Below are 25,125 nucleotides of genomic sequence, written 5' to 3' on the forward strand. Positions count from 1 at the left end.
TTTATTCATTTATTTTATATCCCGCCTTTGCTGTGGAGGCTGTTGCCTCTGATGACAGTGTGGGGCTGTGAATCTCCTCTGGGTTTCAGTCAGAACTGTAAAGGAGCTGTCCAAGGTGCTGAACCCAATCACCAAACTAAGTTCAGCACCTTGGATAGTTCCTGGACACCCACCTCCCCTGCACCTTCTGTCCAAAAAAAATGGTGCTCAAGGAGGCTATCAAATAAATAAGGTTAAAAAACAAAATCCAAGATGGGAGTTTTCAGATGACAGCTGGATTTAAATTTTTCAAAAATGGAAGATGGTTCAAGAATTGTCTTCTACTTTCTTGTTTCCAGTGGCCCCGGGAGACACTGAAATCTGAAACCATCCCATCACCTGGCAGAAAGCGCAATTTGAAGGTCTGCAAGCTCTCCCCCTCTATATCAACTTAAGACTCTGACTATACAGATGTCCTGACTATGATATTCAGGGCTCAATCCTATGTATGTTCTGACAGAAGAGAATTCTACACTTCACAGCATTCCCCAGCAAGCATGGCTGGCTGAGGGATGATGGGAATTGTAGGACTTTTTTTCTATTTTAACATACATAGGATTGTGCCTTCATCCTTTTTTCTTCTCTCCTTTGCTCTCCCCCAGCCGCCCCTCTGTTTTTGTAATATCTTGCCTGATGAAGAGTTCTGCAGATCTCAAAAGATTGCACTTTTGGGGAGGAGGAGATCTTTGAGTTGGCTTAACAAAGGTATTACTTTATATGGATTTTGGAATTCTGCCTTCGTTTTTTGTAGGGTTAAAAGAAAAGATTTCTGTGGCTCAGAGTCTAGGATGATCTGCTTTTTATGTTCAATTTATTTATTTATTTATTTATTTTTGGTAAATGGCTTTAGTTGATTTTAGAAAAGTGGTATAGAAATACAATAAATAATACTAATAATAGAAAACATTAGTTATTGGGTGGATTAGAAATGAAATAAATAAACAATAAAATAAATAATAATAGAGAACTTTAGTTATTGAGTGGATTAGAAATGTAATAAGAAAATAAATAAATAAATAGAAATAATAAATAATAACAGAGAACATTAGTTATTGGATGGATTAGAAATGTAATAAGAAAATAAATAAATATAAAATAGAAATAATAAATAATAACAGAACATTAGTTATTGGGTGGATTAGAAATATAATAAGAAAATAAATAAATAATAAAATAGAAATAATAAATAATAACAGAGAACATTAGTTATTGGGTGATTAGAAATATAATAAGAAAATAAATAAATAATAAAATAGAAATAATAAAAAATAACAGAACGTTAGTTATTGGGTGGATTAGAAATAAATAAATAAATCTCAGAAATAAATTAGAAATAAATAAACAATAAAATAAATAATAATAATAATAATAATAATAATAATAATAATAATAATAATAGAGAACATTAGTTATTAGGTGGATTAGAAACGTAATAAGAAAATAAATAAATAAATAATAAAATAGAAATTATAAATAATAAAAGAGAACATTCATTATTGGGTGGACTAGAAATATAATAAACATAATAATAACAACAACAACAATAATAATAACAACAACAACAACAACAACATTTTTTATCATGCTTGAACCCCTGCAATTCTTTTAGCATTTTGCTTTTTCAATACCCACCTCCCACCATTCAGCTCTCTGATTGGCGGTCCCGGCTGTCACTCACAGATAAGCGCTTTCGTCTCATAGTACACCTTGCCGAAGCCGTAACAAGAAAAAGGATGATAAAATAAAACGAAAGCCTCATTGGCAGGCTCTTCTGTCCATCTTAAACCGAGCCCACCCATCCACTCACCCCCGCCCCTCTCTCGGCCTCGCCTCTTGAACGGGCCAGCCGAGCGGGAGGATCCGATTGGCCCCACGCGGCTGTCCTTCAGTCCGGCTCGAGCCGGGCCCCGCCCACCCCGTCTACGCCCGCCTCCTCCTCGGGAGCGGACCTGGCGCCGATTGGCGCGGAGGCCCGCCCGTCTTCGCCCGCGGCCCGCCTCACCCTTTCAGGTAGCCCGGAAGATGGCGGCGGCGAGAGGCGCTGTCGTTGCCGCCGTTGCCGGCCAGGCTGTGTGAGGGGAGCCGGCGGCATTTTCCGCCCTTCGCCCGCCCGCCCTTCTTCCTTCCCGGCGGGAACCGATGCCGGGGACGGCCGAGCCGCGCGGGCTGAGGCGAGACGCGGCGGGTGCCGGCAGGCCTGGCCGCGGGCGGCGCTGAGGACTCGACTGCAGCCCCACCGCCCCGTGGAGGCGAGCGGCGGCGGCATGCGGGGAAGGCGTCGGCGTCGGCTCCGGGGGCCCAGCGGGTGGCTGGGCCGGCTCCTGCCCCCCGGGCTTGGACTCGGTCTGGGTCTCTTCTTCCTGTTGCTGGGAGGCGGCGAGGCGGCTCCACTTCCGCAAGCAGGTGCAGGTGAGAGACCGGGAAAGGTGGGCGGGCAGGTAGCTAGCTAGGTAGATGCAAGAACGGAAGGACCAACCGACCGACTTCTGGATTCAAATGGACGCTGCGAAGCTGAGGAGATCTCAACCTTGGTCGTACATAGAGTAGACCCATTGAAACGAATGAGGCTTGTTAGCCACAACTAAAATTAAGCCCCATTCATCCCAATGGGTCCACTCTCTGTAGGACTAACATTAAATGTAGCACCTTGTTGGTGGCAGAACCTTTTTTTTTTTGGCTGATTTGAGAGATGCTTTTTCAGCTGTGTGTCATTATTATTATTGGGGTCCCCATTATTAGTAGCAATTTCTCACTCCGTTGTGGTGGAAATAAGAAAGAGCCTGTGGCATGGTAAAGACTAACAAATTTATTTTGGCTTTGGTAGACTATAGCACACTTCATCAGATGCCTCCTCGGACAGAGAGGGCAGTGTCTGCGAAAGCTTTTTGCCACAATAAATTTGCTGGATGCCACAAGATGCTTTCTTGTTTCTACTGCAACAGACTAACACAGCTACCCTTTGAGAAATTGTTAGCACTCTTTGTTGTCATTATTAGTGTCATTATAATTATTAATATCATCATTAGTGAAAACAAACACAGCTGTCTTAGCTATAGGAAAAATTCCAAATTCCATATACCTTTATTAAGCTAACTCAAAGATCACAAAAAAAAAAATGTGCAAGGGCAAGGGGAGGAGAGAGAAAAATCAGCTGACTGAATGTGGTAGGCAGGATCTCTGCATAGTCAGAGGCTTAAGGTGGTACAGAGGAGGACAGTTGGAGGAGGACAGTTTACAAACGTTCAAACTGGGCTCTTGTCAGGTGATGTGATGGTTTCAGTTCCGCTAGGCCTTCTGGGAACACGAAAGTAGCGGATAATTGTAAATCCTCAATTGTAGTTTTTTGTAACATTTTGCCCGATAATGAGATCTGAAGATCATGAAAGCTTGCACATGTTTTGTGATTTTTGAGTTGGCCTAATAAAAGTATTACAGTATATGGCTTTTAGAATTATTATTGTCATACTATCCTGTCTTTAAGCTTTGGAGAGTGTAAATGGTCTCTTCCCCCCCTCCACCCCATTGTATCGCACAGCAATCCTGTGAGGTGGGCTAGTCTGAAAGAGAGTGACTGGCCCAGGGTCACAGTGGATCTCTCAAGGCCTAATCCAGCGCTTAATCCATTAACTACACTGGTTCTGTATGTGTGTTACTATTTATTATTATTTATCCCTCATTATTAGTCTACATGGTTCAGTATTGTGTAGGTGATATAGGAAAGTCCCTGTTCCTGAGGGGTTTATAATCTAAAATGCATAATGGGGAAACGGAAGGGTAAAGAGTGAAGAATGTTGGCAAACAACTGTGCATGTGTTTGTCATGTATTTGCATATGTACATCGGTTATGAGAGATGCTCAGGCATAAAGCTGTCATTGTAAATAGCTTCTGATAGACAAATTCAAATAGGTTAGGTCTGATTCTTCTTTTAAAGCAACATAAGCTACTGGCCATCACTTCCCATCACTGGGAATGAAGAAATCATTCCCGATGGTGTTTCAAATACTAGACTTTCTCAAGAAAAATTGCTGTGCCTATACATGAGGCAGTTGGATCTGCTTTCCCAGAATATATATCTTTCTCAGACTTTGAACAGGTTTATAACCGCTCTGGCTATAGAGTTGTCATTGACCAAAACTGAAACTGACATTGACTAAGACATCTGAAACTGAAGATAGGAGTTCCTTGGTTTTTTATTATTATTATTTGTTTGTTTGTTTGTTTTATAGAAGTTGGAAACTAAAGATAGATTTTTGTCTCATTCGTTGACCCATTGAATCAATTGGATTTAAGTTAGTCATGAACAACCCCATATCTTTCCCCATGGTTGTGGTACAATTGTAATAAAAAAATTAATGATTCAACAAGAAAAGTTATTCAAAATGGGAGTGTACCAGATACCTGTTGGTCTCCTTGAAGCACATCTTGTTGAATCACTGGTTCTAGATTACAGTTTGTAACTGTGTATGGATTTTTATAAAATGATATTTTTCATAATTTTGGGGTGGTTGCATAGAATTACATTCTCACTGATATATTTTTTACAGATTCTTTTCCCTCCCATGTATTGTGCTTCAAAATTACAGTGACCATATGCAAAGGAAGACAAGGTGTAGCAGAAGGAATTTCAAGTGGTGGTTTTACTAACTCAATGTCAATTTCCTCAGCATATCATGCAAATCCCCTCTGCTCCACCATTACTAATGGTAGAGAAACCTTGTCCTCCTTTGTATCTGGTCCATCAGTCAGTACTTGCAGTCACAAAAGTGAATTACAATCTCCACTTGATTCAAAATGACAGGGAAAGTCCACTCTCTTTCTAGGTGGTCAAAGGGCATTTTCACATCACAAAGAAAAGCACCTTTGAACCTTTCTTGTAGCGTGTGTGTGTGTGTGTGTGTGTGCATTTGCTTGCTGTAATATGCAATAGAAATTTGAAAAGCTGTGTCAAAACCAAATGTATATTCCAGCTGGGGTGTGTGTGTGTTTGCATTTATTTATTTATTTATTTATTGCATTTATATACCGCCCCACAGCTGAAGCTCTCTGGGCAGTTTACAACAGTTAAAAATAGTAAACATTAAAAAATATACAAAATTTAAAAAACCATCAGAAACATAAAAACAGTATAAAAACAACAGTATCCATTGAAAAACAACAATTCTGGGGTCCATTAAAAACAAACTTAACGTTGTTAAATGCTGTTAAAATGTTAAAATGCCTGGGAGAAGAGAAAAGTCTTGACAAGGCGCCGAAAAGATAACAATGTTGGTGCCAGGCGAGCCTCATTGGGGAAATCATTCCACAGTTGGGGGGCCACCACCGAGAAGGCCGTCTCCCTTGTTGCCATCCTCCAAGCTTCCCTCAGAGTAGGCACTCGGAGGAGGACCTTAGATGTTGAGCGCAGTGTACGGGTAGGTTCATGTCAGGAGAGGCGTTCCATCAGGTATTGCGGTCCCAAGCCATGTAGGGCTTTACAGGTTAAAACCAGCACCTTGAATTGGGCTCGGAAACGTATAGGCAGCCAATGCAAGCTGGCCAGAATCGGTGTTATATGCTCAAATCTCCCTGTTCTAGCTATCAATCTGGCTGCTGCGTTTTGCACAGGCTGCAGCTTCCGAACCGTCTTCAAAGGCTGCCCCATGTAGAGGGCATTGCAGTAATCTAATTTGGAGGTTACCAGAGTATGGACAACTGAAGCTAGGTTATCCCTGTGTTTATACCAGGGGTGGTGTAGAAGGTTGATCTTGATCTCCTGGTAGGTCTTTGTTTTTTTTTTGCAGTAGCTCAGCAAGGATTTCAGACTGCCACTAGTTTAACAATAGCAGTAACAAAATGACCCCTTTCTCTGCTCCAAATTATATTGCTGAACTGAAGAAAGCTTGGGAGTAATCGGGAGTAGATTTTTGTGTGGGAGATCTGTGAGTTTCATTCAGTTTTGATACTCTAATCAGAGTCTTTCCTAGCCATGTGCCTTTCAGATATTTTGGGCTATAGCTTCCATAATCCTTAATCAGCATGGCCAATGGTTGGGGAAGGCTGTTCTATCAGAACAAATTCCTGGCCTCCTAATTCTTGAATTCTATGTGCATGTCTTGTGCACCAGGCTCTGGTTCATGGATCATAGGGTTCTAGCAAAAAAAAAAAAAGAAAAAAAGAGGAAAGAACAAAGTAGATCCCATAAGTCTGAAGCGAGCCCACCTCTGACGTACGCTACAGTCACAAGTGAATGCTAAGAAAGGGAACATAGATCCAAACAGCAGTAGATCCTTCATTGATATTTCTCTCCAAAGTATTACTTTTCCATCATCAACACTGTTTGACATTGTACAGGAACTTTTCGCTCTGCGCCTGGAATTGCTCTGCTGCCTAAGGTCATAGAATCATAGAATAGCAGAGTTGGAAGGGGCCTACAAGGCCATCGAGTCCAACCCCCTGCTCAATGCAGGAATCCACCCTAAAGCATCCCTGACAGATGGTTGTCCAGCTGCCTCTTGAATGCCTCTAATGTGGGAGAGCCCACAACCCTTCTAGGTAACTGATTCCATTAACTGATGCTCTATGTGCGTCACTATGTGCCAGTGTGGCTAAAGTGTCGGACTGGGAGTCGGGAGATCCGGGTTCTAGTCCCCACTCGGCCATGGAAACCCACTGGGTGACTTTGGGCTGGTCACAGACTCTCAGCCCACCCCACCTCACAGGGTGGTTGTTGTGAGGGTAAAGTGGAGAGGAGGGAGGATTATGTATGCCGCCTTGGGTTCCTTGGAGGGAAAAAGGCGGGATATAAATGCAATAATAAATAAAAATGTGCGCAATGGGGTTTATCTTCTGTGGAGCACTAGGCATTTGTGTCATGCGAAAAGCAAAGCTATCTCGACTGTATTTGTAGGAGGCCTTGAAGGTCTGGGTGCCTTCTCTCCAGATTTGAGCTATATATGTAAGTGCATTGACTCACTGTGTTTGAGATCCAAGCAGTATTCTTATTATGACCTCTACCTTCGTATTTGCACTCACACATTGCAGTGTCAGTTCCTGCTTATTGTTAATAAAATCTATTTCCTGCTGCTCCAGTTTTGTTGCATACTTTCCCTGCCACTTCTGCTTGATTGCCTCCTTTAACCAAGGATGGGGAGCGTGTGGCTCTACAGATATCGTTGGACAGCTCTCATTGTCCCTCAGCATTGGCTGGGAATTACAGTCCCTTGTGCCCATCTCTCTCATGTTAGAATAATGGCTCAGAACTGGCTCTCTGGGTTTCCCTTTTAAGATTTCTGTGGATTTTAAAATCATTTCAGTTCTGTTTGTCCCATTCCACAGGGTTTAAAGTGGAATACATGAGCTCCTGTAGAATCCTCAATTAAGATATTATGTTAAGAACTAATTAGAATGGCCCAAACCTGCTTACCCCTGGCAATTAAAAGCCAGCCCAGACAGGGAAATGTGATAGTGTTGCTAGAACGGGCTTGGACTTTGAATCCACAGGGAAAGGAATTTCTTCATTTCTTAAGGCACTGTTGACAGTGTCTCCGTGTATCCTTGCTGTTCAGGCAGGGTGCACAGATGTCAATGTACTTAGGGTATCCTTGGTTCATCTTAAAGATGATGATGGAACATAATGTGTATGACGGGTCCAACCTGTTTTGTGAATGTCATTAAGGAGCAAGCAATATTGGTTACATTAAGGCCCAGTTCGATGTAATGAGAAGCCATACTTTCCTGCGATGTGAATGGCCTTGTTCAAGCCTTGGACCCACACACTTGCCTCTTATCCCCTCCTTTTTCATAGAACCATAGAATAGTAAAGTTGGAAGAGGCCTATAAGGCCATCGAGTCCAACCCCCTGCTCAATGCAAGAATCCACCCTAAAGCATACTTGATGGATGGTTGTCCAGCTGCCTCATGCACACGAGGAGGAGATCAAAAGCATCTCCTTTTAAATTAGCCACAATTCCCTGTGATGTGAGCTGAGCTGTGGCATGTTTCACACAATGGCTTGTAAAAATAACCCAGGATCAAGCCATAGATTAAATCAACCATGTTTTCTTGGATTTGGATCTCACAGGGAACCATGGTTGGTTTAAAAGCAAGAGCTTTCAATTTCCTGTTTCATACAAAAGAGGAGAAGGGAGGGTTGAGTCTGAAGTTGGATAGGCTAGACAGGGCGGGATAGATTTTTCTATACAACTAAATACATCTCATAGGAACCGTGGCACGTGCAGGACATTCCTTTTACATTTGTGCAAACTACAACACTGGAATAATCTCAACGATGTTGTAGCTCTGACCTGCCCCATAGCTAGCAAATAGCCGATTTGTGCTTTTACGTATTGCAACCTTTATTGCTTTCCTAGCTGCTGCACAGAGACTTCTTAGCCTTCCAGATCTTCTTCATTCTGCCCTTGACTGTGCTGTTGCCAAAAGCTGTTTAAAGGTTCAGTGCATTGAAAAAATAATTGACCTGATTCTTCTGATGCTCAGGCCTGTTCACAGGAGTCTGGAAAGCGGAAGTGAAAAAGAGCTTCAACTTTTCTGCGGTTTTTGTAGCTGCTGTTGTGGTTGCTTGTGGTGAAAGATTACGGAACGCTTTTGAGACCCTAAATGGTTAGCTCTCCCTGAACATATTACTCTGTTTATATTAGCTGTTCAATGTTGTAATCATGAAATCACCCATCTACCTCCAAACATGATGCTCTTTAAGTAAACGTTTTTGCGGCTGCTATCTTGAATTTGCCACGTCGCAGAGTTTGTGACATACAGTCCTCAAGCGTAACCCTTTAAATTGGGGTGGGCAACTTGTGGCCCTCCAGATGTTTTGGCCTACGTCAGCTCTAGGCAACATAGCCAATGGTCAGGGATCATGGGAATTGTACCTCAAACATGTGTTACGCACCTCTTTCCCAGTCAATCTTTTGCGAACCGCCCAGAGAGCTTTGGCTGTGGGGCGATATATAAATGTAATAAAATAAATAAATAAAATAAATAAATCAGAAGCCGAAGTGAGTTAGAAGAGAATAAATGGTACCTGCAACAAGGCAGGAACTACACTACTGCTTTATAAAGGTTTATAATGGTATTGGCAACTGATCGGGCTCAGGACACATTCCATATACCATTTTCAAAACGTTTTCAAAGTGTTATATCCTGCTTGGTGTAGATCTGGCCTAAGATGTTACAGCACGGAGTGCTCTGAAGACATGCTTTCTTTCAGGGTACTCCATTCCATTTGCTCCTCTGAAGTTTTCTGATCCTTCCACCACCTAGCACTGGTGTGTGTGTGTGTGTGTGTTTGTCTTTCTTTCCTGAGTGTTTTTTTAAAAAGAGTTTTACTCTCCTACAAACCTTGGAGTTTCCCCAAGTCTGTTGATACCTTCCTCTTGTGCATGCATAAGGACTGGCATGCAGAGAATTGGGATTTGCATGTACATCTAATATGTTACAGTTTCTCCCCACTGAGCAAAAATTAGCTTGAAGTCTTTCTGTTGCCGACTTAGGAAAATGCCATGCCAGTGTCATTTTGGAACAGTTTTAAATTACCTTTAATTATCAATCCTTTTTCCCCTTCTGTTTTGAAGGGTAACTATTTAAAGTGCTTGAGTCATTACCAAGATGAGGAAGGAAAAGATCACAGATTTTGAGTAGAAAGATACATAAATTTAACACCTGGTGAAGAACACCATCAGTCAGGGAGTTGATGTGAAATGCTTATGATATTATGGGTTACCTAGGCTTACTGTGTTTTCCAGCAATAGTACTTAGCATTTTTACCAGTTAGATATGCAATATCAAATGTTGTAGGGATCCATGTTGGTCCATTAGGAAAAAAATCCAAAAGTTACAGTAGAGTAACACCTTCTATTAAGATCAACTAAAATGTTGTGAGCAATTTTTTGAATTCTTCAGGGCTCTTCAGGCTGGATGTAAAACAAAACAGAAAAGGTGGTGAGGGGAGGAGTGTGGTGTGTGTGTGTGTGGGGAGAGGAAGAAGCTGAGCATGGTAGACAAGGCCAAAGGTCTGCAGTTTGTAACAGTCTTAAGATGGAGTATAAGAAGTGTTATGCAGACTTAGGTTAGATTTTACTGGAGGCGAAACAAACGGAGGGAGAAAACTGTTTTCATCCCTCCCCTTTTTATGAAATACAAAAGCCGGCAGTTACTCTGGTCTATCTCCAGCATGGAACACGCAAAGGTTTATCCTTAAATAGAGTCATCACCTACAGTGCATTTACATTGCCCACTGATTTTTCAACAGGTTTAATTTTCATGGCATTCAGTAAGACTATAGTGTTTTATTTATTTATTTATTTATTTTACTGTGGTTTTGAAAAATTAAGAACGTAAGAAGTGCCCTGCTGGATCAGACCGAGGGTCCATCTAGTCCAGCACTCTGTTGACACAGTGGCCAACCAGCCATCGGTCAGGGATGAACAAGCAGGACATGGTGCAACAGCACCCTCCCACCCATTTCCCCCAGCAATTCTGTTACAAGCTGGGCCCCCCCCCTCACAAAATGACACGGGGGGGGGTTTGAACGGAGAGAACCGTGATGAATAAAGCCTACTTATTTTATTGTATTGTATAGAGATGCCTTAAAATGAATCCTGTTACTTTAGGCTCGAGATGGAAGTGTAGAAACGCTGGTGTGGATGAGGGCAGAGCAGGAGACCTTACTAGGAATCGTGCTAGCAAAGCCTATAAGGTTTCTGGGGCATGCTTTTCCCCCTTTTCTTTCATTTATTTATTTATTTATTTATTTATTTATTTATTTTATTACATTTATATACCACCCCACAGCCAAAGCTCTCTGGGCGGTTTACAACAATTAAAAATGGTAAACATTAAAAGTATACAAAATTTAAAAACCGTCAAAAACATAAAAAACAGTATAAAAACAACAGTATCCATTTAAAAACAACAATTCTGGGGTCCATTAAAAACAAACTTAACGTTGTTAAATGCTGTTAAATGCCTGGGAGAAAAGAAAAGTCTTGACCTGGCGCCGAAAAGATAACAATGTTGGCGCCAGGCGAGCCTCATCGGGGAGATCATTCCACAGTCAGGAAGCAACCACCGAAAAGGCCCTCTCCCTTGTTGCCATCCTCCGAGCTTCCCTTGGAATAGGCACTCGGGAGAGGACCTTAGATGTTGAGCGCAGTGTAAGGGTAGGTTCATGTCAGGAGAGGCGTTCCCTCAGGTATTTTTAGTAGAGGTGCAGAAGATCTGCTAAGTTTAAACCTGGAGAGGAAAATTCAACAAGTCTGACAAACACTGCAAATGTGCTTATCTATTAACTGCTTCCATATCGGAAGCCCTGTTTGCCTGGTGAGGGTTTAACAAGGCAACCCATGTGCACGGCAGTATGATTTGCATGTGTGTCGAATATATAGTGCAGCCTTCCCCAACCTGGTGCCCTCCAGGTGTTTCAGGTTACAGCGCCCAACTTTCCTGACATGGGCCATGGTGGAAGAGGCTGATGGGATTTGAAGTCCAAAACATCTGGGGGGCACCAGGTTGGGGAATGCTGATATCGTGTTTCCTGAGTGGCGAGCAAGAGAGTGTCGAGTTGGGGATTAACTGCTGTGATGCTTTTGTTTATTAAAGGAGAGGCCAGGTGACGTAGCAGCTTTTCTCTTTGCACTGAGTGAGCTTTAATTGTGGCACATCCTTCTTCCCCCTGTTTTTCTGGTTAATCTCTGGCTTTGCTTGTCTGGTAGTGTACTCATACTTCTGGATCTCAAATAACAAATAATCTGCATAATGCACCTGATGTCGGTGCATTATGGACGTACGTTGTGCCTATATAGAAAGCTCATTCTTTCTTTCAATATGTTGGACTGCATAGTTTATTCCCAGAGAGGTGGGGCTAGCCGAATGCGACTTGTTCTTGATGTTAAAGATTCATATATGCTGACTTAAAAAAGAAATCTGGTCACTTATCACTGGTGTTTACATGAAAAAGCACTGAAGGACTTATTTGCAGTAGCGTTAACAACTTCTATGTATACACGAATACTTCCATAGACTAGGAGACCACATAACATGGGTGCCTTTGGTAAAGAGGAAATGCCATATTCAGTGTGTCTGATTATGTCCGTGTTGTACCAGTGACTGCAACTGGTGAAGTTAAAGAGGAAAACCTAAAATGTATCTTCCTGTGTATGTTGTCTATTTGAAACATTTCGCCCCACCTTTCAATAAAATATTTTTGCAGGACATTACTGAGCATTCTGACTGCTCCCTAGCCTATTTCGTTAGGTTGAACAGATTCCTTTTGGGTTTTGGAAGGGAATTCAGAGACTGTGGGACTAAGAAGGCAGCATTCATTCAACTGTTTGCAGTAGATGATAGTATTTTTTGAAATACTATCATCTTCCTAGTGTGGCAACTTGACAGGCCATGGATTACAACATGTAGAAGAATTCATCGGTTTGGTTGACTTAGGAGATCAAGGGAATAGTACTCTAAGACAGCAAACTTATACCCACTTACCTGGGAGTAAACCTCATCAAACTCAAATGGGCTGGCTTCTGAGTAGACACAAGGTTTAATTGTCAATGAGTTGTCAGGTTTAAGGGGTATGTTTTCATGACATAAATTTAAGACAAAGTGGCAGCATTTGCTTCAGGTTTTGTTGGGCTTTGTGGCCTAATAAATGTGGCCCAGAGATTAATCTGAAGCCAAATAATATGACTGTAGTGTTGACTCTAAGCAGATATGGCCTTGTAAAATGCCTGGATGGGACCCGTTCTCCAATATATAATAATATATTACGTTGGTCAGCAGCCTTGGAACATGTGAAAGGATGCATGAGTTGCAAGCATAGATATGTATTCTTACGGTGACCATGTGAAAAGGAGGACAGGGCTCCTGTATCTTTAACAGTTATATTGAAAAGGGAATTTCAGCAGGTGTCATTTGTATATATGGAGAACCTGGTGAAATGTCCTCTTCATCGCAACAGATAAAGCTGCAGGTGCCCTGCCCTCTTTTAAATCTGGTCACTCTAGTATAGCTCCTGCAGCTTTAACTGTTGTGATGAAGAGGGAATTTCACCAGGTTCTCCATATATACACATGACACCTGCTGAAATTCCCTTTTCTATTCAACAGTTAAAGATACAGGAGCCCTGTCCTCCTTTTCATATGGTCACCCTATGTATTCTACTCAATTGTCACAGGCTTTTATTTAAATGTGTGTCTTTGCAATCATACAGGACCTACTTTAGATTAAACTTTCTTTGTTTAGATACTAATGTCGTATCTAAAAATTGTATGCACGAATACTTGATAAGCTGCCATTCAAAGTGCGGACATATGCATAACTTACAAATCAAGCAGTTCTTAAATTATCTGGGAAGCAGTTTTGACTCTTGCAAGCACTGAAGGTTAGATTATACATGTGTGAAAGGGTGGACGCTATCAACTAACTTTTTAAATTGCCATTTTTACAGCAACAGTTTGCTGTAAATTGGCGGCATATCATCAACCTGCAGAAGTGTTTATGGGACCAAGCACATAGAGCGGTTATTAGCAGAAAGTTACGTTGCGTGTTAATTTGTACAGTTATAGCACATTGGTGAGCAAAAAAGATGGGGCAGGAGAGAATTTCAGTGATGTAAGGTACTTAACAACATTTGTGGTATAGGGGCTGCAACAATATTAATCACCAGTAATATTAATTGAGAACATCAGATCGTTTAAATTTTAGAACTTTTTTTCTGTTAGGCAACTGGTGAAAGAAACGTTTCTATATGTGTTAAAGAGAAGAATATTCTTAAATAGGGGTGTATGAAACATCCCCTATTTCTGTCTCAGTAAAAATAATAAAATGGCATTATACGTTCCCATATCTGCAAAAGTAGATATGTAATTTTTGCAACAGTAGCTTCTTCTGGTTTGTTACTTCATGGGTTGGATCCTAGCATTATTTGTCATTGCTTCATTTTTATTACGTAGAACACATCTGCTTTTTTTTATGTAGAAACAACTTTATTTATCAGCCTACTGTTGTGCAGAGTGCTAGGCTCTTGTGTATCCTTCCCCATTATGTGAAATGGGTGTATTTGTGTAATATCTTGTGAAACAACTCACTGCTCTGTTCCGGATGCTTATGCCCTGCTGTAAATATGCAGTTTGTACCAAGTGAAAGTCTCCAATCCAAGGAACATTCCACACACTTCAGCAAAGCTTCTTCCAATTACATCTTATCCTTTGCGGGATACTTCTGTAGCCCTTAATGATATCAACAGATCCCATTGGCATGAATGAGTATAAAGGGTGGTGTTTCATGATATGAATGGTATTTAAATCTGAATTAGTATTAAAACTAAGTAGTGGAAATGTTTGTCATAGATGTGCCAGGGGCCTATGTGCTTTGGAGAAGTTTGAAGAGAAATGAGTGGACGAGTAGGCAGTACAATAAACATTTACAAGCATATATTAGACTCTTCATCCCTCTAGTTATGAATCTTATTCATAGAGAGCAAAGTCTTTTCACATCCTTTGGCAACATGGAGCAACAATTACCCTTCTTGATACTGATAGAGACCATTCCTCTTCAGAGACTTCATTTTGTTGGTGTGTTGTAAATATTGTGGGTAACTTGTCAAGTCTTTGTATAGGAATAATAATAATAATAATAATAATAATAATAATAATAATAATAATAATATGTGGGCATTTTTCTATGTGTTTTTCAGCCATTGGGGACATCTGTCTCTCCATTTCTCTTCATACCTTCTTTTACATCTTACATGATTAGGCTTAGGACTGTCCATGTACACAGAGAGCCAGTGCGGTGTAGTGGCTAAAAGTGTTTGACTGGGATTTGGGAGATCCGGGTTCTAGTCCCCACTCAGCCATGAAAACCCACTGGGTGACTTTGGGCCAGTCACAAACTCTCAGCCCAACCCACCTCACAGGGTTGTTGTTGTGAGGATAACATGGAGAGGAGGAGGTTTATGTACGCCGCCTTGGGTTCCCTGCAGGAAAAAAGGTGGGATATAAATGCAGTAAATAAATAAATAAATAATAAATACACATACTACTTTAAATGCATGTCTGATCCATGCTTCAGGATGATTTCTAGTAATATGTTATGTGTGCTTGTATAAGCGTGTCTGATGTAGCTCCTGCAGGCAAGCACACCTTCAAATGAAAGAAGGTGCAAAGCTAGATATATTCATCAGTCTTTTTGGGTTAACTTGTTTCCCTTAGAACTACAACTATATGGAGTCTCATTAATCAACACCTTGGGGTATTTTTTTCCAAGTGGTAATTTGACTCTTCTGCTAACTGGATTTCCAAATCTTGTTTTGAAAGCAGCATTCTATTCTAGGTGGGTGTTGTTGTTTTTTTTAAAAAAAGGTTTCTTCTAAAAGCCACTTTGAACTTCCTCAAATAGTTGTTTTAATCTATTGCGGTATCTTTCTGAAAAAGAAAAAGAAAAAAGTTTAGTACCATTACAGTATCATTCAAAGTTTAGATCTATTGCAGTATCTTTCTAAAAATATGGAACTTATTTTAAAACGTGTATTACATTTCTTTGTAGAGTAGCTTTCAACAACAACAGCCTTTCTTCTGGGGTGTTTGTAATATCCTATGAAGTTTGCACAGATAAAACAAGCAAAGACTAATTTTGTCCCTTGAAACAGACTTCACGGTTGCCTTTCTACATAAAATGGCTCCTTCTACCTTTTATGCGTGCAGTCTGAACTTAATTTGACATAATAGAGCTTCAAGTTTAAATTGCACTAGGTTCCTCAGTTAATCAACAACAGCTTTAATTGCAGCTTAACCCCATCTTCCACAGCAAGCAAAGATGTGAGGGCATTAGTTTTAACATTCACTTACCCCCAGCAAGTAAGGAAGCCAACATGTTTGATGTCAACAATAGATGACAAATTATATAGCTCTGAATTGCCAGTGTACATTAGCATCACAGAAGGGCTGTTTTAATACACAGCTGGCTTGTTTTCCCAACACAGCTTGTATGTCAATTCTGACTTGAATTGTTGGCAACAATTGGGTAGCAGTCTGCTATACCTGAAAGTGACCTGTGTTAGAATTTCCAGGATAGTCGAACCAGCCCATTCCGACAGTACTTGAGTCGTTTCAGCCCATGGGGAAGTATTAGCCATTTCTGTCTTTTCTTCTTCAGTTGTTCGATTTGAAGCTTTTTGAACAATAGTTCCTTCAGTGTTTACATTCTTGAAAATGCATGTTAGATATGAAAAGGTAAAGCGAAAAGAGAGAAAAATAAAGTATTTTTAAAAAATCACTGGGGGGGATTCCTTTAGCAAAATGTGCTTAGAGAGTAGCTAGCCTTCCTTCCTTTATGGCTCTTCTGTCCGCAGTCGTGAGAGGCGAGAGGGTTAAGTTGCCCTGACTTATTGTCTTGCCTCCACTGTCTCCCATTCTCTCTGGATTTCTTAAGGGCTCTGAATCTGATTTCACCCCCAGCTGGACCTTGGCTGCTTTATGAACAGCCAGTTACAGGAGCCACCATCAAAACCGGTGACATATGCAGGCTGCCTGTTAGCAGAGGACATGTCTATCACTATGGCAACAGAGCCTTGTCTGTCATCTCACACACTCATTTTCTGACTCTTTTACCTTGACTGTAATCCTGTTGCTGGCCTTTTATTTATTTATTTATTTATTTATTACATTTCTATACCGCCCAATAGCCGAAGCTCTCTGGGCGGTTCACAAAAATTAAAATCATAGTAAGACAATCAACAGGTTAAAAGCACAAATACACAATACAATATAAAAAGCACAACCAGAATAGAAACCACGCAGCAAAATTGATATAAAATTAAAATACAGAGTTAAAACAGTAAAATTGAAATTTAAGTTAAAATTAAGTGTTAAAATACTGGGAGAATAAAAAGGTCTTCAGCTGGCGACGAAAGGAGTACAGTGTAGGTGCCAGGCGGACCTCTCTGGGGAGCTCGTTCCACAACCGGAGCTCATTCCACAACTCATTCCTAGACAACATTTGGGTATAGGTGTGTCCTCCCACAATGTGCCAAAAAAACCCTGTGAATTTTCAGGATGTCCAAGTCCGGTATGTGGCATCCAATTTCCCACTTAAATGTGATCTATTGCACGCAGGTGACTCTATGGATGTCCATGCAGGTGTGAGTGGACTGGCAATACGATGGATAGAGCACTCTGTTTTTCCTCTTTGTCCAGCATAGAAACCAAACAGGCTCCTATAGGAGGGACCCCCCCCCCCCCACTCCTGTGGCCAGCACAGAAATGTAGCTCTCTGCCGATCCCTCTGCCGCCCCCCGCCCCCCAGCAAGCTAGTAACTATTTGGGGGTTATTTACAAGACGGTTGTACATTGTGCATTGGCCTACTTGAATTGTCAAAACATTTCCTTTTGTTGAAAAGCAATTTCTTACTCTTTCTATTCTAAAAAATGGTTTAGTCATGCTGTCTCTTTAACATTGCACCTATTATTTTTGACCATGGGTTGGTTGGCATGGCACTTGCTCTGGTCTTAAACAAATTCTTCATGCATTTGTTTGGCAAATGTGCCCTAGGCAGTAATGTAGAAATAATTATTGCTGGAACTCTGAAGGGATAGTGACTGTTATATAAAATTGATTTAAGACAGAAGCATTCAAACTATGTCAGCAAAGTTTTTCCCTCCTCTGTGCATGTGATGTTTTTGGTAGTTTTGCTTAAATATACTAGTTGAGAGTGAGCATCTATTGTAATGCCAATACATTGCCTAAGACAGGGGTGGGCAGAAAGTAGAACTCCAGATGTTTTGGACTTTAAACTCCCAGTATTCCTGACCATTGAAATTTGCTCTTCAACAGCGGCCAGCCTTGTAACCTCTGGGAAGGTCACAAGAGGGCATGGTAAAGAGAAATAGTCTCCTATTGTCTCTTCCCAATGTCTGGCAACTGGCGATATTCTTTTTCAATTAGTCCATTGATGTAATTTATTTAAGTTGGGATTTTTAAAGTTTTCTTAAAAAAAACTTGTATTGACTGTCCAAAAGCCTATACTAAGAACTTTTACGATTTCACATTTGATCTTTTGTTTCTGGGCTGTGATGAATGATTGTCAATGTTTACCATGCCTAAAACTTTTGAAGCACTGCACACAAAAAAGCCTATACCAGCTTTTACAGTCTACTAGATTTTAAACCCTGTCTACTGTTTTACAATCTAATACATATACTACAAAAGGGGGGAAAATGAGGAGCAAGGGAAATAAACAAATTCAGGTACCAATTTAGATAAGCAAGTCTTGCTAGAAATTGAAAACCATAAATTTAGTCCCTTAAAAATGGTAGAACTCTGTTAGCTTATTATTTGCACTGTTGCAAAAGACACACAACCAGATATGCCAACAAGCCGGATTTCACCGCTTGAGTAAATAATCAGAAATATATTTGAAATCTCTGTCTCCTGAAGTTAGCAGGTATTTGCTGTATGTGTTCTAATATACAGAGCCAAGTTTATTCCAACCCTTTATTTGGTTTCTAGGGGCGGCAGCAGCAGTAGAAGTACCCTTCTCATTGGTGATTTTTTCTGCCTGTATCCTTGTAGTCCTGGTATTACTGGTTGTGAACTGTGTATCCTGTTGTAAAGATCAAGAGATCAACTTCAAGGTGAGTACAGGAGAGAAATATTCATATCGCTTTGATATAGAACCTGAGATGATACTTCTGGGTAACACTAAAAGTCACTTTGGTCAAAGGATAATCAATGAAGCTTGGGCGATTAAGGTGATTCCCCAAGTCTGCTCAAATTGCTCTGTGATTGGAACTCCTTCCTGGGGAGCTAATATTGTTTTGTTACATGGTACTTTGTTCAGATTTTCCAGCAATTAAGCACGGACTGGGTGGAGATGGGCTTACGTTAAATTAAAGCAACTTCTCTGGTGCTTCTGCTTGCTTTGAAGTAATCAAGTAAATCGGGAAACGTACAGTTGAGGTCTTGCCAAGAGGTGCTGAGCGCCAAACTGTAATTGCATGGAAGCTGTTCATAGAATTGTGCCACTCTGTAAACCCATAAGTAAGTAACTCGCCCAGTCTTTCTAAACAGGGCAATTTGGCCCTATAACTATTAAGATGAAAAGATACTGAAATGTGTCCTCTTGCCTTTGAGGAAGATACTTTATTGGTTTTATTTTCTTTTAAAAATGTATCATGGGGATTCAGCGAAGAAAACAGTCTTCAATATGTGGGAGATTACTTGAGGCCTCTTTTTACGATAGCGATTTCCCAAATAACATTTGGTAGAGTCAAATACACAGCCAGAGGATGGATGCTTCGAGGTATGGATTGATTTCCGTCTTTGGAATGTAGAAAATGGAACAAACAGGATATTGTCCTAGGGACTTCTGCAGCTAAACATGAGTGAGCACTAAGCTTGAAAGAATCCCTTTATTAGTGGTTTTATTTCTTTGTTGTTAATCTACCCCTATGGGATTCTCCTTCCCTTCCAGCTACATTGAAGTAGCTAAACCTCAACAAAAGCTGACACTTCTTGTGTGGGACAGAATCTAGAGAATCTCATGTGCACATGGGACCATAGAGGCATCATTCGGACCTGTAACGTTTTTCTCTTTTAAGAGGAATGCAGGTGGAAAATTTAAACCAGAAAATCCACGTGGGTTTTATAGGAAAGACATGGACAAGACCCAGCAAAAATCTCTCTCTTTCTCAAATAAAAACAATTGATCTTGCTTTCTGGATCCCAGCCCTGTTTGCAGCTCTTATTTGTAAAATCTGGGTGGATTTTTTTTTTTAGTTCATTTGTAGTTGTTGAAGCATGTGCTTCCGTACAGAAATGATGCTGACTTCCGGCTCAGGATAAACTATTCAGTGAAGCGTTCAGTGTAATTTTTAAAAAGGTGTTTTTTGTTTGTTAATAAGAATTGTTTTGAGTAGTTTGCATGATATTGATGGTAAGCACAGCATTGAACAGCTGTTCAATAAAACCAGGTGATTTATCATGCACCTTGTGGGCTGCTATTCATGCCATGCATTTCGTGTAGTAGATCAGAAGTTGTGTCAGTGTCCTGTTTCTCAGAAAACTTCTACTTTTGATGGGAGGCAAATGATAAGGCCTGCTAAGTAATCCACAAAGCTTTTATTAAGCAACAAATGTCTCTTCTACCTGAAGAGAGTCTAACCTATTGGAAACGTCCCCCTAGGCAAAACTATGCAAACTAAGCAAGACAATTGTCCGCTCAAGAAGAATAGGAAGCCACTTATCAAATGCCTGTAACTTGAGAGAGTTTGGTGCGGAGGCAGGTTCTGGCGTAATCGAACCGACTTTCTCATGCCTTTCTTCCGCCCCATGCATTTGAGCTTCCAGCAGACCCTAGCATCAGTGTGTAGGATTTGGCCTTGAGGTAAGCTCCAGAGAAGGCTGACTCCCAGCTGGGGAATTGCCCGTGAGAGCTTCCTCCCCCACTGGTACAGGCTGGCTGGTTTCTGGCGCGGCATCTTCCAGTTCTGAATCTGATTCTGATTGACTACCTGAAACATCTTCTCCAAAAACAGGGGCAGTAGCGTTAGACATGACAGTCAGCCTGCTCTAGGTAAAGAGGGGTTTCCTCATCACCCTAAAACTTGTCTCTTTCTGTGAGTGTCAATTTCTTCTATTTCCTTGTGATATAGACCAGCGAGTACTCTACCTAAAATAAGATCAGGTTCTGTTACTAGGGAAGAAGGAGAGACCATGTTCAGAGATTAGGAAAATAATATTGCTCAGGTTGCTGTCTGTTTCCATGTTCTATGTGCATGTATGTGCGCACAAAGGCCATTGCTTGTATGAGACCGTTCTGCAGAATCAGTGTAAGTTCATGCAGCTAAAACATCTGAACTGAAGATCCTTTCAAAGATTTTTTTCCCAGCAGCCAGCCCATCTGTAGCGGTTAATGTGCGAATAAGCCTTTAGTGCCGACAAAAGTTGGTGTAAAGATATTTTTATGCTACGTTTGAGCTGTACTTTTCCATCTGTATGACCTGATTGGAACTGTGCTTTTTCAATACCACTTTCATTGTTTCTCAGCTTTTTGTTCCATTTTAAATTAAAATATGTCAAAGTAGTAACCTGTGAAATGTCTGTGGGAATTGAGTTATCCTTTGAGCAGTGGAGCAGACTGCCTCTTCATTGATGAAAGGACTGGGGGGGTCAGGGAAGAAATCGAGCTTTAAGGGTGTATTTTCAGAGCCCAATGCCCCTTCTCTTCAACTCTCTTTTGCCGCTGAACGGAGAGTCCTCGTTCTTTGCCCAAAGGAGTCCTAACTCGCAGCAGCTCCAGGGACCTGGCAGGTGAGAGGACCTGGGGAGGAGAACAGCAGTTTGTCTTGGGACTGGAGGCAACACCCTCAGAGTTATCCTTCCTAGTGGTTCCTTGTGTTGGACGACAAATAGACAATTCTCTCCTCTGGCAGACCCAGGTGTACAGCCCACATCCTGCACTTTGCTACCAGAGATCCTCCCTTGGAGATTGAGGGAACTGTGCATGCGCAATCCTTAGGGTGCAAGCTCATTCTGACACCCTCCCCTCCTATTTTTATTCAGGAATAGAGTGTGCCTACCATGTGTGGAGATCCTCACCAAGTCTGCAGAATTCTCCTGTTTCCTGCCCTCAGTGTCGACATATGGGCACTCAATAATACGTAGAATGATAACGGCCTTAGTGTAGTCCCTTGTAAAAGAACACAATTGAGCATCACTCAGAGTGTACATAAAAATGTTTACAGAAGGAGTAATGTGTGTCCTAAACCACATAGCTGAAGCGTTTGTAATAGAGCCTAGAGGTGTTTGGTATCTTTGATCTTAATTAAGTGTTGATGCAGCCAAGACTTATGGATCAGATCTGGCACATGGCATAAGTAGTGTGCTGGTCTGAGTTTTTGAGTTTCTGAATAAGGCAAATTCATTTTCTTCTCCTGACCTTGTTGCGTTTATAGGAATTTGAGGACAATTTTGACGATGAAATAGACTTTACGCCACCGGCAGAAGATACCCCATCTATTCAGTCTCCAGCAGAAGTCTTTACACTTACAGTTCCCAGTGTTTCTTTACCAGCTCCATCACAGTTCCAGCTTCCTACAGGTAAGACGTTTCCCCACTGAGACTCCTGGTTCTCTCTTCCATGGTCAGTGACGGTACCAGACTCTTCTCTGATGCTTGGTGGTCTTATGACTGAAGCTCCTTTTCAGTATTGCTAGCAGTGCCAAAGCAAAATGTACATATTTCCCCATGGGTAATTACTGCAAATTCGCATGAATCTCCCCGAAGGTGGAGAAAAAAGGTTATATATGTGCAAATTTCTCCAAAGGTTAAAAGAAATTGATAAATTTGCACAAATCTCCTTGAAGATAGGAAAAAAATGAATTAAATATGCGCAAATCTCCCGAGGGTCAAAAACAAAGTTACATTTGAGCAAATCTCCCTAAAAGTGAAAAAAAGTGTCACTGTCTAGGGAGGCATCAAAGTGAAGGAGTAAACTGATGACATTTCAAGATGTAATAGAGAAGAGAGGAGTGACCAGGTTTTCCACCACTCTTGCCATGCGGCTGTGTAGCCACACACAAGCCATCACGCCCAATTTGCATGTAACGACAAGCCACCCTGAACAAGCTGTGGATTCTCAGGGTGGTTTGTGTGTAGTTAATAAAGCTTGCTGAGAAAACCATGCTGGTTTCGGACATCATGACAAGCCACCCTGAGCGTTGTTGTGTCGTTTGAACCAGGTCAGTGGAACTTGTATATTTTTGATAGCAACTACCTACGCAATAGGTTGGATACTTGTGCTGCAATCTTAAATTTTATTTCATAAATACTTAAAAGAAACAGCTCATTTTGTATATTGTTATTTAGATGCTTCTGGTATTTCCACACTGGAAAGGAAATGTGTATGCAGTGAGAAAATCACCTGTGCTTTGTGACGTTGCATGTGTGGGTAGAGTGTAGCAAATTGTATAATTCTATTTCTCCTGACATAGATTTTTTTCCCTTAATGGTGTCGCCTATATCAGATATCTTTTCCCCCACTTTAACATTTTCCCTTTTCCTTTATCAGTCAGCCACAGAATGCTACTCTAGTATAGGATGATCTTTCTTAATCTTGCTTCTGAAAAGATATTAAATAGGAGCTGTGAAGACTTGGTAAAAATAGCCTTCATTCTGCTCCCATTTGGGAAATCAGAACATAGAAAATGGAGACTTTTTAAGCCTGTGTGGGCTACTTGGATGAGCTTCCGGTGGCTTTTTGTCATGTTTCAGATCAAGAAACAAATCCCAGATTTTTTTTTTTTGTAGGGACTTGTGATGGGATTTGCATACAATGTGCATCTATCTTTATTTTTTGTTTGCTTCAAAAAAAGGGTTGCACAGATTCACGCATGGTCCCTCAATCAGTGGCTATTAGTCAAAAGAGCTGAATGGAACTGCCATGTTTTGAGATAGCACATTTCTTGAATACGAAATGTCGCTGCAAACAAGTGACCTTTGCTGTCACGCCCCATTTCTGAACTTTCCGAGGCAACTGGCTGACCAGTGTGAAGACATAATGCTTGACTACATGAGCCCTGGTCTGATCCAGTAATTAGATGTGTTTATCCCCCAACATATATACAGGAATGTCTGAGTGTGTGTTGGGGGCAGGTAGTTTATTTTATTTATTTATTTATTTATTTATTTATTGCATTTGTATAGCCCATAGCCGAAGCTCTCTGGGCAGTTCACATAAGATAAAAACATTTAAAAACAATATACAAAGATTAAAAACTACAAAAAAAACAAGCAAAATACACATACATTTAAAACCACTATAACAACTTTAAAAACGATGAGCCAAAAAAACCAGACCCACGGTCATTACATGTTGCTAAATGCTGGGAGAAGAGAGAGGTTTTGACCTGGCGCCGAAAATATGACAATGTCTGCACCAGGCGGGCCTCGTCAGGGAGATTGTTCCACAGTTGGGGGGCCACCACAGAGAAGGCCCTCTATTAATCTGTTGAAAAACAACAGAGGGAGCAATCCTGAGGCTCCTAGACAGGATCTGGGGCACCATCAGTTACTTTGGATTCCTTGATCTGAGGTCTAGGATAGCGCTCTGACCTCAGACCCAGAAGATCACCTCCGCTGCTCCTCCCTCTCCGTATTGGATACTCATAACCCTCTTGAGTTCGGAGGCTTATGAGCATCGAGGGTGAATCCGATAGGATTGTGGCCTAAATGGCATGTCTGTGATTCTTGGAAATGACCTCTTCACATGCGTGCAGCGGAGGATCAAATACTTCAAACCTCTGACTTTAGCATGGTATGTGGAGATAGCTCAAAAGAAGCCATGGGCAGCACTGTGGAAAACACAGGACACCAAATAGTAGTATTTATAGCTGGCTGGAGGACATCTGGGGGGCATCTGTTTGGATAAGTCTGATGTAAAGGCCAATTTGGAAGGGAAGGGTATCTAACAAGGTGTCTTCCTTGGGAGTATCAACACGAATATTGGCGAGTGTAATATCAATGGGACTATAGCTGAGTTGTAAAGCATGTGTTTTGCTGGCAGAGTGTCCTTGGTCCAAACTCTGATATACCCTGTTTCCCCGAAAATAAGACAGCGTCATATTAATTTTTGCTCCCAAAGATGCACTAGGTCTTATTTTCAGGGGATGTCTTATTTTTCCATGAAGAAGAATACGGTACACATTTATTGTTGAACAAAAAAAAAAGGTCTTATTTTCGGGGGATGTCTTACTTTCGGGGAAACAGGGTATGTGATTGATACTGAGTCGCAGAGTTGGGAAGTGATTCTGCCTGAGATCTTGGAGAACTGCTGCCGGTCAGAATAGGCATTACTGGCATAGATGAACCAATGGGCTAACAAATACTTACTTATTTATTTAAAACATGTGTATCCCGCCCTATATCATGAAGATCTCAGGGCGGCATACAGATAAAAGCATACAGTACAAAACAATAAATATGCACAGTTAAAAACAAACCAAGAACCAAGTGGGGGTTGGACTCGACGGCCTTATGGGGCCCTTCCAACTCTACTATTCTATGATTCTATGAAAACAACATATAATTTA

At 41.1% G+C, this 25,125-nt stretch overlaps 1 protein-coding gene across 1 annotated transcript in view; it reads left to right on the forward strand.

Moving 5' to 3' along the window:
• The first annotated feature begins 2,303 nt into the window (after positions 1-2,303).
• Positions 2,304-25,125, forward strand: part of LMTK2 (lemur tyrosine kinase 2) — a 55,433-nt gene continuing 32,611 nt past the window's right edge. The window contains exons 1-4 of the mRNA XM_063143483.1: positions 2,304-2,448; positions 8,516-8,638; positions 18,545-18,669; positions 21,991-22,135. Coding sequence (XP_062999553.1) covers positions 2,304-2,448; positions 8,516-8,638; positions 18,545-18,669; positions 21,991-22,135 — 538 coding nt within the window. The remainder of the gene's footprint in view (positions 2,449-8,515; positions 8,639-18,544; positions 18,670-21,990; positions 22,136-25,125) is intronic.

This window comes from Elgaria multicarinata, chromosome 17 (assembly GCF_023053635.1).
Source record: "Elgaria multicarinata webbii isolate HBS135686 ecotype San Diego chromosome 17, rElgMul1.1.pri, whole genome shotgun sequence".
NCBI classification, from domain to species: Eukaryota; Metazoa; Chordata; class Lepidosauria; order Squamata; family Anguidae; genus Elgaria; species Elgaria multicarinata.